Below are 19,466 nucleotides of genomic sequence, written 5' to 3'. Positions count from 1 at the left end.
TCCAGAGTGCTGTCTGACTCAGCAGTCTGTGTATCTGCACACACTGCACCTGCGGACAGATTCCTCTCAGATGCAGCATTCACAAATGCCTTTGAAAAAAACAAGGTCCCGCCCAAATTCATCACTATTCTTCATGCTGCAGTAAGAAAAGGAAACGGACCTCCTGCCTACCTACTCTTGACAGAGACATTTAAATTAAGGCACAAACTCAACAAAGTCCCAACTCCCTACTTCAAACTGAGCCCCTGAGAAATGGTCCCTTCTTTCCTTCCTGAGCACTCCTTAAATTCAACTCTACTGAAGTTTCTCCTCCCTGCATGCAGCTATGTGGAGATGCTTATCTTGTCACAAAGGCAAATATAAGCCTAGGAAAAATCAAATTCTCTTTGTGGCAACTTTAAAGATTACTGTAAATACAGTAGCATCAATCTAAAGATGTGTCCACATGTGTAATACTCCTACAGCATTCCACATATATTTTGAATCTTTATATGTGCAACAAGAGAATTGCTAGGTAAATCTCCATTTCACAACAAGAAACAAAACACACAAAAGAGTAATGATAAAGAGGATTCAGAACAGCAACTTTCCTGGCAGAAAGATATATTTTCAAATAGTAAATGATTCATGGATGCTTAAAGCTTTTCACACCTCAAAGGTTTGCCACATAATTATGTTTAAATCAGTAATATTGTATCTCAGAATATAGTAACAGTTCACTTTTTTCTTATAAATATCATATCTTTTCAAGTGTCCAAATATGTGCTAAATAGATGCCTGAAGTGGGTATAGATTACAATACTTCATGCCTAAATCTAAAACAAAAAATTCCTAGAACTTCAGCGGTGAATACCAAACATTTTTCCTCTGGTATTTTTTTGGGGACCTTTCTTCAGAAAGCTGCAGAAAAATACACTGAAATGCAGGTTCTATCAATCCCAGCAAAACTAGCAGACCCTTCTTTGCAGGAGATGTCATTGCTCTAAAAAAAGTCCTATTTTCACATTACCTGTACAGTAATCACTACACTTGTTATATGATAGAGCTGCTGAGTTGTGCCATCATTTTAACAAATGTTGTCGGCTTATGGGATACTGCATTGCAATATGTAATCTTACAGTGGCCACTCTTCAATTCTCAGAAGGAAACAGTCTTGTACAGATGCTTACAAAGCTTCTTTTTAAATTAAACAGAAGCATACTTGAACAAAGGAAGTGATAAAGATGTTCTAATCCCATGTCTTTCTAATCCATGAAGCATCCAAGATTTCTTCCAACATCAGACTGCGGTTCAGTTTTCACTGGCACTTCATCATCATCTCTACTAACAACATCTTAGTTACAGGAATTTTCTCACTATGATAATTTTTACGGCCAAAATCTTCTGGCACAAAATCACTGAGGCAGAGTGTAATACCATTGTAAGACTTGCAACAGCTGTTGTGTTGAGAAGCTATTTTATGTTAATAAAGAACTTCTACACATACTCATAGGTAAAATCACACTTTTGCATTTATTCTAGTCTAAACAGCTGAAACAGCAATCTGCACCCTATGTAGTTTTCCACCATTGCCAAGAAAATCAGCAACTATAAACAAAAGCAAGATAGTGCAACACAGCACATGTTCAGAACCACCATACTGTTAAAAAAAAATAAAGTGGCTAAGGCAGCACACAAAAGACATTCAGATACTACAGTGATGGGGCCAAACAAGGACAAAGATGCATTGTCTCACTCTTAAAAAGTGACATTTCTTGTATGGAGGGGTTTGGAAAATTCTGTAGCTGGGCAAGGAATTTTGTAATATTATACATTCTTTCCTTGAAGAAGGACCTCCTAGAACCTTTATCATTCTCCACAAAACACTAATTTTCACTGTACAGATAGGAGTGCAGAAAAGAAGAAAAAAGGAAATTTTTCTGCAAGCATGTGGTTGGGTAGAGGAAGAGACGGGAAACAACCAAACATGAGGTGACCTCACAAAAATGAATGAAAAAAGAATCTCTTTTGATCTATGAATCCATGCTTAACTCGAATTAAATGGAAAAAGAGTGAGACAAGAAACAGACTAGCAAATCAGGAGTGGTACTTACAGCCTGTAGGAACCGAAAAGACAACAGGGCACTGCTAATTCCCCCATATGAGTGCACATCTTCATAATCTCCCTCCTCCAGCAAGTACTGACGGCCTTTATAGCATTCCTTTTCATATGCAACCCATCTAAAGTAACCACAAGGAAAGAAAACAATTAGAAGACAAAGTACAACAGCATCATACTAAGAATAAAAGGGGAAAAGAACATCATAAATTCCTAAGATAAATATCACCACCTCAGTTGAGGAACAAAGCAATGCTTGTTATTTGAGATTACAACACAGACTGACCAAGCATTCTTTGTGGATCAATACTCCATTTTATTATGTGATCTCCAACAATAGTTTATTTGTGTAATGCACCAACGCCCTTGAAAAATGTTTCTATCATAGTCTTATAGTGCATTTCAACACATTTTCGTAAATATAATGGCTAGAACCTTAAGGGTCATGCAGAGAGTTATCAGTGGCCAAACCAACATCCTATCCTGGGAATGCTGAGACTCAGGGTGAAATCCTGGCCATGCTGTAGTCAATGGCAAAACTCCCATTGATTTCTATGGAGTCAGTGTCCTCCGCTCTAACCAAGAGATAATACTAAATCCAATAAAATAGAACATGTATAAAAATAATGCATATGTAAAATACTTTTGTACTGCAAAGCAGGGAATTATACCATTTAAAAATAGTCTGAATAGATAAAACCAGATTAAAAATAAATTTCTGCATGAATTTTGAGTGTTCTCAATTAATTTTACTTTGAAAAAGTGCACAATAGCACAAGAAGCTTTATAAGGCTTCAAAAAGTTGTGCTGTAAAGTGATGTGGAATTAAAAGTTCCCATTCAAATTAGACTAATCAAACTTACAAGACATTTTAAAAATAGGAATGTACGCTCAAGTACTGTCAGTTAAGCTTTAATATTCAAGACAGTTTACAATATGCACATTATAGCAACACCAGCTCATTCAACAATGGCAAAGGATCTGAGTACTTCTTTCATTAAAAACTTTCCTGCAAGGATTTACAACTGCTGTACCAATTTTTTCAGGGCTGAAGTTTGGCAGACAAAAATGGATTTATTTTTTATAACATTTGGTTTAGATTAGTTCAGCTGTTCAAGTTATTGGAAAAGAAATAACCCACACACTAGACAGAATGATAACTTTTAAAATATGAAGTTTTCCAGAGAGCTGGTCCATAATGTCTTTGAGTAGTGTCTTTAGGTATTGACATTTAAGTTTTCTATGAATGCAGCACTTGTGAAACCCTCCAAACAACATGAAATAATAACTGCATAAGGTGCATACCATCCAAATCTTTTTTATGGAAGTTAACTTGGAAACCTTGAGGACAATTGTAATGTCATTGCTAGCTATTTCACTGCTGATCTCTCTAGCAGGAACCTTCATTTTTATAGGCTTTTCATGCAATGTTAGATAAAGTGGCAGATCTTGGTGGGGTTGAAGGAACAGTGGGTTGGTTAGTTGTTATACAGAGCTCCTGGGATATGCATCAAGGGCCTGATTCTCTCAGGGCTGTTCTACACTACAGAGTTAGGTTGGCATAACCACATTACTCAGGGCTGTGAAAAATTTTCATGCCTTGTTGTAGCGGGGTTAGCACCCGCTCCAACCATGGAGGGGTTGGAAAAGCCCTACAGAGGGCTGGGGCTGGGCAAGGTAAAACCCTGGCTGATTGAGGGAAGTGGCTGCAGCTGGGGCAATGCCCCAAACTAAGTAACTGGGTCTTATAAGGAGGCCAGGGAAGCCAGAAGCAGCAGTCTCCCTGACTGGGGTGTGGGATGCAGGAGGGGTGAGGCAGGGGTTTAGGGAAGGGGATTGGGGTGCAGGAGGGGTATGGTAGGGGCTCAGGGCAGGGAGTTGGGGTGTGGGGTACAGGAGGGGATCGGGGTGCAGGAGGGGTGCGGCAGGGGGTTCAGGGCAGGGGGTCGAGTGTAGGGTGCGGCAAGGGGCTCAAGGCAGGGGATTCAACTGCAGGAGGGGTTCGGGGGCTGGGCTCTGGCCCGGTGTGCACCGGGGACAGGGCAGGCTCCCTGCCTGCCTGCCCTGCCACTCCGGGAAGCAGCTGGAATGTGGGGGAGCAGGGGTGTGTGTTGCTGTTGCTTCAGGCACCTTTAGCAAATGCATGGATAACCGACACACGGTAAAATCCTAGTGAAGACGAAACACTTTACAGCTTTTACATGAGTTAGTAGATCAAATGGAGGAGTACGGAATCGAAGGTTTACTCCAACGTGTTAACCCATGTGAAAACCACAAACTGCCTTGTCTATATTTTCTTCACTAGGATTTTACTTAGCATCAGTTACCACGTATTACATAACACAAGTTAAACACATACCTTTTTTCCTAGTGAAGACAAGGTCTAAGATTTTAAAAAAAGAAGTCAATCCATTCCTTCCCCTGCCCACACAAGATATTGTCTATACTATATTTAACTCACCATAACTGACTGCCAATTACCTTGTTATTTAACACATTTGCATATATTAGTATAGACAATCCACAAATGTTTGTTCCAAGACATAGATGTTTGTGGTTGTGGTTTACCCTAGGACTATTTTTTGAAATCTTGATTGCAGTTAGATTACTTATAAAGAGTAATTTGTCATTTATCTATTTACAGTGAACATTAAATACAAAAATAAAATATACTCACACTCCACCAATGACACGTATTGATCCAATTCCCTGGAAATCCTCATCACTTCTAAAGAGTGCTGGGACAGCATCAATGTTTCCAGAAAGCTCTTTGGCCCATCCTCCAAAATCTTTTTTCTCATATATTACTATCTGGAGAATTTGGTTTGAAACAATGTATTTAGTACTTTAACTTTTAGTAATCTTAAATCTGACACACATAGTGCAGCATTGTTGAAGAATGCAATTTTTTTTTCAGCAGCTACCATGCTGGAAATTCTGCTCTGTGTCTCCTGAGCCCTCCTGATTGCAGGTTGCTCCAGGGTGTGGACAAGCCCTGGTATGATTTTGACAGCCTTAGCAGGCTGTCTAAGGGCTTCTCTTAGCAAGAAAATTTATCAGTATATTTATACCAATATAATTATACCACTATAACTGCCTGTGTGTAGGCACTTGAACAAGAGTGGCCACATGCAGAGTTTTAGCAGTATAAGTACAGTTATGCTGGTAACATTTTCCATGTGAGAAGCCCTAGGTAAAGGCAGCTTCCTCAGGCCACCTAGAATCTCTGCAGTGCTATGTGCTCTAGCCCTGCTGCTAGCCCCAGTATGCCCTTCCCAGGCTGCCTATACTGAGACTTGCAAGAGTGTTCTCAGAGAGCAATCTTATGACTATGTTCCTCAAATCCTGTGCCGTGGTAATTGTCTCAAAGCTGGATCTGGGGCTCTTAAAGCTCCTTTATGCTGCTCCAGCCCTTTTCATTCCGTGTAAAGAAGCAAGCAGGGGTGAGAATCTTACCCCATATATTTAAAATCCATGAAATACGCTAGATTCATAGAGTTTCACTTGAGCTGAGTGATAATGAGACACCATAAGCCTGATCCAGTAGAAAATATCCAAGGCCTTCCCAGCCAAGCCATCTGTGGCTGATGGATCTGCACTAGACAGACATGAATAGAGGAACACGACAGCCTCCACTGGACGTACAGTAAAAAAAAAAAAAAAAAATTGTTGGGCTTTGAAGAGCTGCCTGGGTGCAGGAAAATTCTATGGGTTCCTTACCTCTTCCATTGCACGGTTCCTCATTCTGGATTCACCTGTTCACCCTTCACCAGCGTCACATGCACTGTGTACTAGAGTAACTCCCTCTATGGGTATAGCTCTGGCCTGCAATTGGCCAGGCTATAGATTTTTTTAAAAATTTTTTAAATAAGTTAACTGGGGCCATATATGTTTCTGTGGGGAACTGGGTGGGAGAGGGGCAGAGCAAAAGCAAATAAAAACTTTTCTGGCCTCCCTTCCCACCCTCCAGTTGGACTCCAATCACATACACCCCAATGTGCTCCAGAAGATGGGCCCTCCCAATCATGATTTGACTCTTGCAGAGAAGGGAAGGGGAGAGAGTGTACTTCCTTTCTCCTATTTTTTGAACGTGGTGAAGTAGACATTTGACCTACAGGGGTCCTTTGTTCACTGATGCCTGTGGATGTGTCAGCCAGGAGAAACTCATTTTAGACTGCATCCGACGAAGTGGGTATTCACCCACGAAAGCTCATGCTCCTAAACGTCTGTTAGTCTATTAGGTGCCACAGGACTCTTTGCTGCTTTTACAAATCCAGACTAACACGGCTACCCCTCTGATACTTCACTTTAGACTGTAGTTCCTTTAAAATTCTTCTTCATACAACTGACATTCAGTTATCTTGGAAAAAAATTCTGCCACTGCTTTTATGTCTCACAAAGCACATGTAACTCCTGGGCTGTGTAGAATCACAGAATTTGTTCTTAGGAGTGGGCAGATGCAGAATGCCTAATCTAATATTCCACAGACAATAGAGAAGAGGTATTTTCCTCACTAAGAAAAGGAAGTAGTCTTAAATCAGGGTCTCTCTGTCACAGAATCTTTTATTGGCAGCATGCTTGGTACTTACCGTAACATTCATAGGCATTTGTACCTTTAGTCCACCCTAAGATATAAAATACATAAATAAATAATTACATAAAATCTTAAATTATATTTCCATATGTGTACATTTTATAACCCATAGAGGAGTATGCAGTTCTTGCAGCTATACTAGATGATTCCAGTCTGTGTTGAATCCGACATTTAAATACACTGATAATTCACAAAACCAAGGAACACCTATAAAAATGATCTACATAGAATGTTTTTACAAGCCTCTGAATAAAAAAACCAAGACAACACTTTATACATGTTTGTCTTTACTTGTACTATGGATCCAAGTATTTACTACTTATTTGTCATTCACTTATACCACTGATCAGATTAAAAAAAATTAAAGTAACTTTTAAAACTGTACCACATATATTACAAGTTTTCTTAAAGCAGTAGGGATCGTATACCAAAAAGTTATTTATATCAAAACTTATTTCACCAGAACACAGGCTGATGGGTAAATTCCCAGGAATGAGAACAATGTAAGCCATCTATGAAGGGAGGCACAACATCGCATATGAATAACAATGTTCCAGTACTGGAAACGGTAGTCAAGGATTGTTGTAATCCTTCAACATATTTGCAGAACAGAGGAGAGATTTTCAAAAGCACAAATAGAAGGCAGGTGCACAACTCGCACTGACTTTCAGTGGGAGCTGGGCATGTAACTGCCCCTTGTAGTTCTGAAAATCTCCCTTTGGAACCTTTATGTACACATTAAAGCTACATGCCATTGTATCTGTATCCATCCCTTTCCATGCTTATATCCACAAGCTGTCCATCAAAGGAGTATTAGGCTCCCTGTGTATCGAGATTGCTATGCAGTGCATAGTCACAGGAAGATTACCAGGCAGTTTGATTAGTGATTATTTCTTCTGACCTGGCACCTGCAGCAGACTCTAGCTGTACCAGTAGGCAAAGGTTTTCTGAAGAACCTTTTATAACCAGTTGTTGTTGGTTCCAACAGAAACTGCACAACCTTAAAGGCACAATTTTTGGGTCTTATTTAAAGAGGCACTTAATCCACATCATCTTGACACAAGTTGTTCTTTTACTAAGATGTCCTACTGCATTGAGGAACCCGGTGTTCCTTTCTGACTTGAACATTCCCAAAGCTCTGGAAGTTTGCATTGAAAAGAAAAGAAGATTATTATACCTCTATAGAGATTTGCTGTCACAATCTGCACTGTCAATGTGTTGCAACAACACAGTTCACCACCACCACATCCAAACTGCATATGGACCAAAACCCCAGAACTGGATCCAATTTTTGTATCTATAATAGACCATATCTACAGTCTATATCCAAAAACTCCTAAACATGGGGAATATGAAATCCCAATTTTAACTTTCCCAAATCTTGGACTGTTCTGAGAGACGTATGAGCTGCAAACATGCACCTATCTCTTCTCCCAGTGCCAAGTAATACAGCCTTCCCAGACTTATTTGAGAGCTCTAAATGTATAGATGTGGGAGCGTAGCAACTTTTCAGATGAATGGCAAATGCATTGTAATACACCACTGCATGACGTATGTTACACATGCAAAAATCTCTAAAAAACTGTAAAGAGAATATTCAACTCAAAGTTATCTTTAGACCAAATCATTAAATGGGGTGCATCATCCAGAGAATCGCAACATCCTCACCATTTTTAGGGGACGCAGAGATTTCACATCTGCTGCAGAAATTTCAGAGGGTAAGTTGCCTTCTTCCAAAACTAACATATCTCCTTTGTAATTAGGGTCTGAATAGGCAAGCCATCTATAGCAATGAGGAAAAAAAATGACTTGTTTAAAACAAATATGTTAAGAGTGTACATTCTTTTCTTGATTGTATCCATTAGGGCTAGACAATATGCACCAGATACATAAAGTATCTTAAATACAAAATACATTTAAACATTAGGATTTTGAATGTGTTGCTACAATCTTAGAAAATTAATTTAAAATTCCTTCAATGTCTAACCCAGAAGAAATAAGACAAGAAAACATTTGTCACTTATCATAAAAGGTCATCTTGTTATACTGTGACTAAGCAAAACCTAAAGATTACACTGATGACTACAAATATCTGGAGACCAACACCAGCGTCAAAATTTATCATGAACTGATGATTCAAAATAAGATAGAAATCTTTGCATTGACTCCACTGGGCTTTGCATCAGACTTATTAGAATATGTTCATTCATTACATTTATTTGAAAACTAGGAGCTCTTATTTTGACATTAAGATCCTTGAAGCATGGCTCTCTCCTTCAGACTGTCATGTCAAAAGGAAGTATGTGTAAGGGTGAGGTGGGGAAAGACCAGGTGGGTTATAGTGGGTGGGGTATCAGACTAGTGGACAGTGATGAAGAATGGAGGTGGGGGCTTATATATGCACGTGGAGTATCAAGTGTTTAGAACTTGCTATCTAGAAAATTGTAAGCAATTAAAAATTACTGTAGTTAAGACACTTTTCCCCTTTCCTTTTCTCATAGCTTTAAAACTCATTTTCTAATTTTTTTCCAAACTTCACAAAAATATTCTGCCTGGGGATCAGAAGTTGCATGTGAAACTCAGGGAAGCTAGATTCATAATGAGAAGCTAGCTTCAATCCCAATCATGGAGTGACTCCTGTCACTCCATAATGATTCTGGAAAAGAGGAAAACATCTCACTCTAGAATGAAAGGACTGGGAAGTTCTGTGCACCTGCCTGACAAACATATTCCCTCTGCTAAACACACAAAGTACTGGACCGGTGAGGGAGTCTGGATTTGGATCATTCTGCATAGCCCTTCTGACTAGCTACACAGAAAGGGCACAGTTGCTGCTTCAGGAGTGCTTAATTGAGGCAATATTTATTTTCTGCAATTCAATCACACTGTTGTGCTTTTAACAGTGTGGTTGGGTAAAAGGACACTACAGGTCTCCAGTGAACAAGAAGTTGACTTTATCTGAGCTTCCTCCTCTACTTATACAGGTGCTCAAGGAAAGGTCTACAAGACTGGTTGATAGGGAAACAGAGGGAGAATGCCTTTGAGAGAGTCAGGCTGCACACCAAGGAATCATAGAACTGGGCTGAAACAAACTAGGGAGTTTATGCTAACTTATTTTTATAAATATAATGCCCTAAGAAAAATCCTTTTTGACTGCAAATGTTTTTTCCTGCTATGTCATTCCACCAGCTTACAAACTATAAGTAAAGAATTCCAATACTCACACTCCTGACTTGACAATGATGTAAAAGGTGCTTTTAACATCCAGTTCTTCTAAATTGGCAACTGCACTCTGTATGCAGACAGGAAACCCCTCTGTTCCAGCTTGCGGGCAAAACTCTATTTCTGGAATGCTGCAATCCTGCAGAAACAAATCAGACTGTAAAGGTTAACTACATTTGGAAAGTTTGCCAGTACTGCTAGAAATACAAGTCCTTCCTTTTAAAGCGATGTTTATTTCAATTTTTTTCTTTACACAATAACTTTGGGTTCTACAGAACAGTACAACTTTTTAAAAATTAAAGCTGGAATTTTCAGAGTCCTAAAGGAGTTAGGCCCCAACTTCCACTGACTTTCCATAGGAGTTTAGCACCTAACTCTTGTGGGCTTCTTTGAAAATCTCAGCCTAAATATGCTTTTATTAAATCATACTTACCAACAGAAGAAGCTATTTATATATTTTCTGACTTCTTGGATTTTTAACAACTTTATGATGAAAACACTGAAGTCAACTGGTTGTGATATTACACTATTTTCTTTTTACTACTTTTGGATTCAGTGGTGCTTTCTAATTTTCTATAATAAGTATTCATTAAAGAATAGCATACACATATTCATGGCTCCTTTTCAGTATCATCATAAATTAGGTAATTATGGCTGTGTGTAGAGTTACATTAAATATGTCTAAAATAAAACTGTACAGTTTAGAATCAGGCATGCTTGTTGATGAGCAGTTTAATGCTTAGTGTGATTTAAATCAATAAAGGAAAAAAGATTCCAGATTTAATATTACATACAAACCTAGATCTCAATTCAGGAAAGAATTTAAGCACATGGTTATGTCCATCTTTATTTCAGGAAGGGCACCTATTTAACTTCAAGCATGAGTAACTCTTGGGTTTCACTGGAATTGAAGGGTGTACTTATAAGGATGCTTCCCTGGAACAAGGCCTCAATTATAACTACTTCAGAAATTTATTTAGGACTGCCTGTAATTAAGTTTTGCAATGCATATGACTTATGCCCTCAAATTGTGTAAATTTAATTTTATGTTACTTTAAATAAAAGGGCAGCATTCCAGAGAAAGGAAAAGAAAGTGAAAGCCAAAACAAATGTTTCCAGTGCCAGGTAGCTACCTCATGCTTTTTCTTTATATAGTACATGTTAAGATGGGGGCACTAGGATTTTATCACTGGAGCTCCTATCCATTAGCCTATCAGTTCTGGATAAGAGCTTGCAAAGTCTCACAGTTCTTCCCAAGAAATGTGCAGAAACTGTCTTTAACTATGGTAATTTCAACACGCATGTAAAACGTAGCACCAGTGGTGTTTTTTGTTTTGTTTTGTTTTGTTTTTAAAAACAGCTTTTGACACACTACAGCTTAATGTAAGGTTTCCTTTTAGGACCTGATTCAGCAAAGCAGTTTGAAGTGAAAGGGAGTTAACTACTGTTAGAATACAGATATTCACGCGTGCCTGTAAAGGCCTATACTTTAAGAATTTAGGTGTATTTTTATCACTTAGCTAGTTACTGGGGTATGAAAACAAAGAATCAAAATCACATGGGCCTTCTCTCACTAGGATAGTCTGAGGCCTTGTTCTTAAGCTAAGGCCTTTGGCTAAGCAGCAGGGACAATGATAAACTGGGAAGTGTACAGTCACATCCTCACATTCCAAATCAGTCACATTGAAATAAGGTGGTATTGGGCTGTTAGGAAGATGATCCTGTCCCGATAATGTCCATCACCACCAGATAAAGAAACAGATCTGCGGTATCAGAGCTGGGAACAGAACACTGGGGAACAGACTCTGTTGGCGTATAGAAATAAGCCTGACTGGTGTGAAGGGCTTTGGAATATGCTTGTTTGGAAACTAGCCCCATTAAACATCACATTGTTTGCACTTCGGACTTCTGATCTTTTGCTGCTTGCTGTCTGCGTGACAAGAACCAGGGAAGTGGAAGGGTTGAGGGAAAGCCCTCTAACAACTACGTGCTTTAAAAGTTTGGCATGTGCTTAAATGCTTTGCTCAGCCTAGAACATCAAGGGTGAAATCCTCTCCCCTGCTTTGGCCCTGTAATCCAAGTGGCATACAGGGGCCTTAAAAGCCCTGGATCAGAGTGGTGAGAATTCCCTTGGCACAGGCACAGCAGAAGTAAAGCTGTTCTCTGAGGACCCTCTAACAAACATAGGAGGCAAGAGGAGTCAACACTACAGAGATTTCAGGCATCTTTCTGGCCCAGGGGCTGAGGTAACTTGGACAGCCCCCCAGGGTTATCTAAATTAGGGGTGGCCAACCTGTGGCTCCGGAGCCACATGCGGCTCTTTAGAAGTTAATATGCATCTCCTTGTATAGGCACCGACTCTGGGGCTGGAGCTACAGGTGCCAACTTTCCAATGTGCCCGGGGGTACTCACTGCTCAACCCCTGGCTCAAATTATCAAAAAATAAAAAGAAGTCTCTCTTGCTGGTGCACAAAGTTATTTTGATAGTTATTGGACTGTCAGCAATAAAGTAATAATTCTGGTAAAATTACTTCAGAGAAATGTTAAGTCACTTTCCCCAAGAGGCCCACAGTACAGTAACATAATACATTAGCAATGCTCTCACACACAATCACATTTCCTTTGTATTGTACCTAGCAAACAATGCACAGTATTTGTTCTCAGCAACAAAAATTGCAACACTATGCTTTTGTATCAGAAGATCAAAACCAGAAAGATACAGTAGAAAATTGCCAGTACAATACTACTTTATAGAAAATCGCTAAAGAAATGCTACTTATGCCTCTGGATCTAAACATACAGCTGAGCAGGTAAAAAAGTCCAATTTGTAGTTCACATGAGTATGTGCATGTGATACAGCCACAATGAAGAGAGATTTTCTGAGGCTCATGTTTTCTGATATAATCTGTATATTTTGTAATCCAAACTAATCCAGGCTTTCAAAGCTTGTTTGTTTGTGATTTTCCTAATGAATTAGGCAGTAACTGCTTAAGGTACAAGAAAACATCTCTCTCCTTCCTTCCTTCCTCTCCTCCTTACATATATATCATATACTGTTTATACATTTAGACGTTAGCCTATACAACTATCAGAGGGGTAGCCGTGTTAGTCTGGATCTGTAAAAGCAACAAAGAATCCTGTGGCACCTTATAGACTAACAGACGTTTTGCAGCATGAGCTTTCGTGGGTGAATACCCACTTCTTCAGATGCTTGCATCTGAAGAAGTGGGTATTCACCCACGAAAGCTCATGCTGCAAAACGTCTGTTAGTCTATAAGGTGCCACAGGATTCTTTGTTGCTTTAGCCTATACAACATGCACCTAAATTCTGGAATCAAACAATTCCGTTTTTGTTAGGAAAATTAGAACTTTCTATCATAAAATTCTAGAGAGAATTATGCCAATAATCATTTTCGGCAAGCACAATACAGTGATTACATGGCGAAAAAGGTGGAGAAATAAGGTACTTTTAACTGCACAGACACAGTATCTCATATGTATCAACTGTTTTGTTTCAGTTTACCTAAGGAGCATCATTCTAAAGTTGATGCTTGGAATGAGTCTATATGCTCCTTATTATTCTTCTGGAAATGCTTCCAGATTTGTTTTTAGTTTTAGTGCTCATCAAAAGTGCCCCGCTGACAGCACTAAAGACTGGAATAATATAGTTCTTCACCGTGTAGGTGAATCACAAGCAGGGGCAGTGCAAGTTCTCTCATTTTGCTTTAGTGTCCATTCAGCCTGACTTGGAGGCCCACAAACTTGACCTCTCTACTAACTGTGGATGGTGTTTTTGCGAATTGCACTGAGTATATCAACTCATTCAACACAGTGTTACATAGTAACTTGTGGTCATGACCAAAAGCAATTAACACATCCATTTTTAAAGGTAATACAATTTTTGAGCAAACGATATGTAATTTTATAACTATATATTTTTAAATTAGATTAGGGATCAGATTTTTAAAGGTAATTTAGGCATTGCTGTGCTCAGCGTTGCAGTGCATAACTGATTTAGGAGGCTATATCTCATTTTCAAAAGGGCTGTAGGCACTTAGCAGCCTAAATCCCATTATAAGTCAATGGAAGTAGGCTCCTAAGGACCCAAATCACTTAGGAAAATGAGATTTAGGCTCCTAATCAGTTAGACATTGCAAAACTGATCTCAGCAACACATCAATATCTTCAAAAATCTAGGCCTCAGTTATAAACTAGGCCCTGATTTACACCCACTGGATGAAATTCTGTGCTGTAATAAACGGGTAAAGGTCCCCTAGAAGCCAAACAAGTTTCATCTACTTATTTGGGGGATGAAGTTAGCCCACTGATCTCAGAGCAAGGTAAAAGTTAGCCTGAGGTGTTATTGTACAAGATACTTATTACGTCTTTGCAAATACACACCCATACTGTACCTTAGCTTATATGTTTTAAATATGTGGACTTTAGATCAGTAAATATTTGTCCTGGGATGATCACCTCTGCCTGAACAAACTGATTTAGTGGGCAGCATTACTTACTGTAACTTCACTAAGACTTTTAATGAAACCAGTTTTTACAAAACAAAATCCCCCCAAAATGTGATAATTTGGAGGTTAAGAACCAGTATCTCCAATCTGAACCCTTTCAAATTTCAGATATGTGGATGCAAATCCATCACCACACTTGGTTTCAGCTCAGAACGAAACTGAAAAATAGGTTTTTTTCCAATGTATGGTCATATGGAACCAAAATAATGCAAGAACCATTATTTTACTGAGATGTCAGGTCAGAATCGTAGAAACCGTACATGAACAGCTCATCTTGGTGAAATTAGTATCGTTTGGGGCTGATATCCCACAATAACCTTGGAATATTTTAACATATTATACCTAAAAATCTAGCTATTATGACAAGTTTGAAGCTGAAGCAGTCTAAACCAAATCTGGGTCTGACCACTACACCTCCTTGAATCCTCTAATTTCTTTTTATATAAATCAGATAGACCCAAAATAATCTCCAGAGATATTTCACTTTGTTACTGTAAAAATAATGTTTATTTCTGGAAAACATTATAGTTTGCTACTTAATAAATTGAAACTTAGTAAAGAGCACATCCTTGTGCAAATGCAAAATTATTTCCAAATATAAACAACAGGTGGGTGTGACACTGCACGCCATACGATTTTATGAAAATATGCTAATGAGTGTGAATATAATGTAACTGGAATATGCTTCATGCAAAAGGCCTCTTGTAAGGTATCATTACAAAGCTTATAATCTACTGAGTGTGTTCATCCTATTTGTATGAATGAATCATTCTTGTATCTGAAATTAGAAATATGAAATATAACTCTTGAGGTACTATTGTAGTTATGCAAAGTGTGGGCCATTAATGGTGGTTTGGAATCTTGATGGCTCCCATTAACCAGGACAATTGACTGTAAATGGCTCTGTTTACTTGCAGGCCTTCCTGTGAGTCAGGCCAGGAAGAATGAAGGCTTGGGGTCTCACAGGACATGTAACCATGCATGTCACCTGGTACTGAAATCCATCTTAAACCTGGTGCTTTTCCATTTAGAAGGAGGGGTGGGGACCCAGAGAGACAAAAGATTCCCGCCCTGTGCCAAAGCTATAAAAGGGGGTGGAACAGAACAAAGGGGGCTGGAAAAAGGACTGTACCAGGGGAAAGGATTGGGCCCAGACTAGAAGGGAATCTAGTCTGTGAAAGAAGCTTATTGGAACATCGCTGAGGGTGAGATTTATCTGTAATCAGTTTCTTAATGTATTAGGCTTAGACTTGCGTGTTTTTGTTTTATTTTGCTTGGTAACTTACTTTGTTCTGTCTGTTATTACTTGAAACCAGTTAAATCCTATTTTTTATATTTAATAAAATCACTTTTGCTTATTATTGAACCCAGAGTAAGTAATTAATTCCTGGGGGAGCAAACAGCTGTGTATAACTCTCTATCAGTGTTATAGAGGGTGGACAATTTATGCATTTATCCTATATAAGCTTTATACAGAGTAAAACAGATTTATTTGGGGTTTGGATCCCGCTGGGTGTCTGGGTGCTAGAGACAGGAGCACTTCTTAAGCTGTTTTCAGTTAAGTCTGCAGCTTTTGGAGGACGTGGTTCAGACCTGGGCCTGTGCTGCAGCAGGCTAGCATGTCTGGCTCAACAAGGCAGGGTTCTGAAGTCTCAAGCTGACAGGGAAAACAGGCTCAGAGGTAGTCTCAGCACATCAGGTGGCAGTCACAAAGGGGTTTCTGTGACCCAAGCCATCACAGTGGGCATTTCTGCTTGCTAGGGTCATGTTACTAAGACACAGAAAAAAAATAAAGAGTTAAACGGAGAGAGAAAGACATCACTGAATAGACGTGTTCATTTGCCGGGGTAACAAGTGCTGTCTAAGTGCCTAATTAGAGCACAAACCTTCAGTGAGCACCACTCTCTATCCCTCTCTGCCTTTAACATTAAACATCTTCAAGGTGCCATGACTGTTTCCTCTTCTCCTCTCCTCCCCACCATCACCATTCTGGGGTTAGACTGCTTCCTCCATGGTTCCATAAGAGCAACTCACTGCTGCTTTCCTCCTTAGGATCTTTAGGGACCACCAGAAAAGGCAACTCCTTTCTTCAGTCTGGAAAGTGGTTCAGGGAACATCCAAACCAACCCTCAGAGAATAGGGATTTCTGAAACAGTCCTATTCCCACTGGCAGCAGGTTTGCTATAAAGCAGGCGTAACTAGCATCTCCAAATCCTTAGTGTTAAATGTCACAGTTCAGGGCTAAGTGCACCTTTGATCCCTCTCCAGTCTCCTGGAGTACACTACACAGGTTGCCAGGCATGAACCTTCACCTCTCTCAGTATGGAATCCCGCCACTCCTAGTTCAGGCCCTGGGTGCCAACCATGATTACTCAGCAGGTCCATCTGCAAGTCTTCCCTTTGGGGATTTGTGACCAGTAGTCTTTTTATCCATCCCAGGTTCTCTGTGCCCATTTTCCCACTTAGATCCCCCCGTGTAGTTACAAGCCAGACTGGTGAGCTGTGCATGGTTGGAGGGGAAATTTAAAAAAATGAATGATGTGCATTTTCCATTAGACACTGGTAAGTGCAGCTATCTGAAGTTATTTTTCCCTTTTCCTGCAAGTATCTGCTGCTTGAATGAACAGCTTATTCTCATCTAGTAAACCACACAATGACAATCAAAAAAACAGGTGGAACATATAATCTTCATAAAACATTGCAGGCATTCCTACATCCTTCACATTAAATAGCAGAGGGTCCCCTACAGCCTTCGCTCTAGGGATTCTGAAATGTCTCTCTTAGGCCAGGGAGCTCATGATTACGCTATTCCCCTCCAATGTAAAGGAGGCTGAGGTGCTGGTTAGCCAGGAAACTCAGGTTTGGCTGTTTCCTCTATGAGAAGGAGCACAGCCTCTCACCCTGGAGCAGCTTTCCCTGCTGCCACTAGCCTGGCAGCAGCTTGTCTCTCTCTCTTCCCCCTTTCTCTTGTAAGAGGAGGGGTTGTAAAAGGTCTCAGGCAGCCCTTAATTGGATTCAGGTGTCCCTAATTGACCTGAGGTAACCCCTTCTCAGCTAGTAGGGAAGAGGACCTTTAACATTCTAGGTCTAACATATCTGTCTTCCAGGCCACACAATACTATTGAAGACCTGTAAATCTGTCTGAAAGCAGTTTCTGGTGGCTGTCAGATTCTCTAGCACCCTCTTGCAGCCATCTGGCTTGACTTTGTCACAGTACACAAAAGCCCCGGGCACCAAAAACCTCTCCATGATGGTTAAGGTAGTGATCCTTTTCTGCAGACAGTTGAGGTTCTGAGGGGTAAGCCCAGCACCCAGCATCCCCTTTTGATTTTCAGAGACCTGTGAAAAGAGCTACCTGTGTCCAGGACAAGAATTATATGACTGAATCTCTGAGGAGGTCTTACAAGAAACTGGGATCTGATGGTCTGAGATGACTGGCTGAGTGGGCTGAGCTATGGGAACAGTAATCAGCCTGTGTCTGTGGAGATTTCGCTGTCCTGACCTGAAGTTCACGTATCTGGGTAGAACCCAACCCCACCCTTATTTCAAGTGGCTTTTAGTTTCTCTAATTGCACAATCCATTTCTTTGAGATTTTGTTTTGGTTCTTGCAAATTAAACACACCATACATCCAATTTGCATCCACAATGAGCTGAGCCACAAGCTACCACAAAGTTAACAGAATCTCTGCTTCATGTGGAGACTTTCACCCAAATCAGAACACTGAGCTACCGTCCAGTTGTTTTTCAATACACTAACATCTGCCCTGTAAAAATAAAATATTAAATGCTCTACCACAGCTTCCTCTGTAAATGTTTGTCTTCCACCTGCCAGTGCACTACCCTATCCCCAATTATTTAACCAACTTATAAAGATGCTATTTGAAGGCATCCAACAGACACAAAAAACAGTTAAAAAAACATTAAAAAAATTAAAAGAAAAACCAACTAGCCCAGGCACACAGCCAATATCATTAAACTGATGGGACAGAAAGGTAAACCCAACAGTCATCAGGCAAACCACTCCATCAATAAAACCACTCCAACAACCTTCCAACACAGCTACAACAACATTGCAAACTTTCCCATGCTACACACATATACCAACTCCAAGAGCTGTGGCCCCAAAAGGTGAAGGATTGATCAATTAAAATATATAGTGCATAGTAAACTTCCCCTTAAGAAGGACTTCCATAAGGCACTGATTTAAGCACTTACGCATATCCTGAAAAGGCAGACTTCCCTTAGGCCCTGATTCTAGGAAAAATCTTCAGCTAAGGAATTCTTGCACACAGCAAAGTACTGCATGAACCTAGGGACTGACAGCAGAGCAGCGCTAGCCTATCACAATTGCTAGGCAAAAGGTCATTGCTCAAGTATTTGGGGACTTGTCTATAAAACGCTAATATTAAAACCTTGTATTGCAGTGTACACCACTCCCAGCTGTGGTCCACAAAAACAAACCATACCATGGGAGACTGGAAAAAGGATTTAATGGTTGATCAAAACCTACTTAACACTTCTTTAAAAATTTCTAGTGATTGTGACACAATTATTATTAGTGTCCTCACCATCCAAAGGTTTTCTCTAACATTCTAGATCAGGGAAGGGGAAACTTTTTTGGCCTGAGGGTCACATCTGGGTGTTGAAATTTTATGGCGGGCCATGAATGCTCATGAAATTGGGGTTGGGGTATAGGAGGGGATGAGGGCTCTGGCCAGCGGTGCTGGCTCTGGGATGGGACCAGAAATGAGGAGTTCAGGGTGTGGGAGAGTGCTCCAGGCTGGGGCAGGGGGTTGGGGTGAGGGCTCTGGCTGGAGGTGCAGGATCTGGGGTGGGGCTGGAGATGAGGAGGGTTTGGGGTGCAGGAAGGAGCTCCAGGCTGGGATCAAGGGGTTTGGAGGGTGGGAGGGGAATCAGGGCTGGGGTAAGGGGTTGAGGTGCAGGAGGGGGTGCAGGCTCCAGGTGGTGCTTACCTCAAGCAGCTCCCAGAAGCAGCAGCCTGTCCCCCTCTCCGGCTCCTACGCA

The 19,466-nt window shown here is 40.3% G+C and overlaps 1 protein-coding gene across 1 annotated transcript in view; it reads right to left on the bottom strand.

The window, feature by feature from the left end:
* The window catches only part of CRYBG3 (crystallin beta-gamma domain containing 3), a 132,910-nt gene that overhangs the window by 42,032 nt on the left and 71,412 nt on the right, over positions 1 to 19,466 (bottom strand). Inside the window, exons 8-12 of the mRNA XM_045001952.1 lie at positions 9,917 to 10,053; positions 8,361 to 8,475; positions 6,688 to 6,723; positions 4,776 to 4,909; positions 2,094 to 2,220 (exon numbers count right to left, since the gene is read on the bottom strand). Coding sequence (XP_044857887.1) covers positions 2,094 to 2,220; positions 4,776 to 4,909; positions 6,688 to 6,723; positions 8,361 to 8,475; positions 9,917 to 10,053 — 549 coding nt within the window. The remainder of the gene's footprint in view (positions 1 to 2,093; positions 2,221 to 4,775; positions 4,910 to 6,687; positions 6,724 to 8,360; positions 8,476 to 9,916; positions 10,054 to 19,466) is intronic.

This window comes from Mauremys mutica, chromosome 1 (genome assembly GCF_020497125.1).
Source record: "Mauremys mutica isolate MM-2020 ecotype Southern chromosome 1, ASM2049712v1, whole genome shotgun sequence".
Classification (NCBI taxonomy): Eukaryota; Metazoa; Chordata; order Testudines; family Geoemydidae; genus Mauremys; species Mauremys mutica.
The sequence above is the reverse complement of the archived record's forward strand: the minus strand, read 5'-3'. Positions and strand labels throughout refer to the sequence as shown.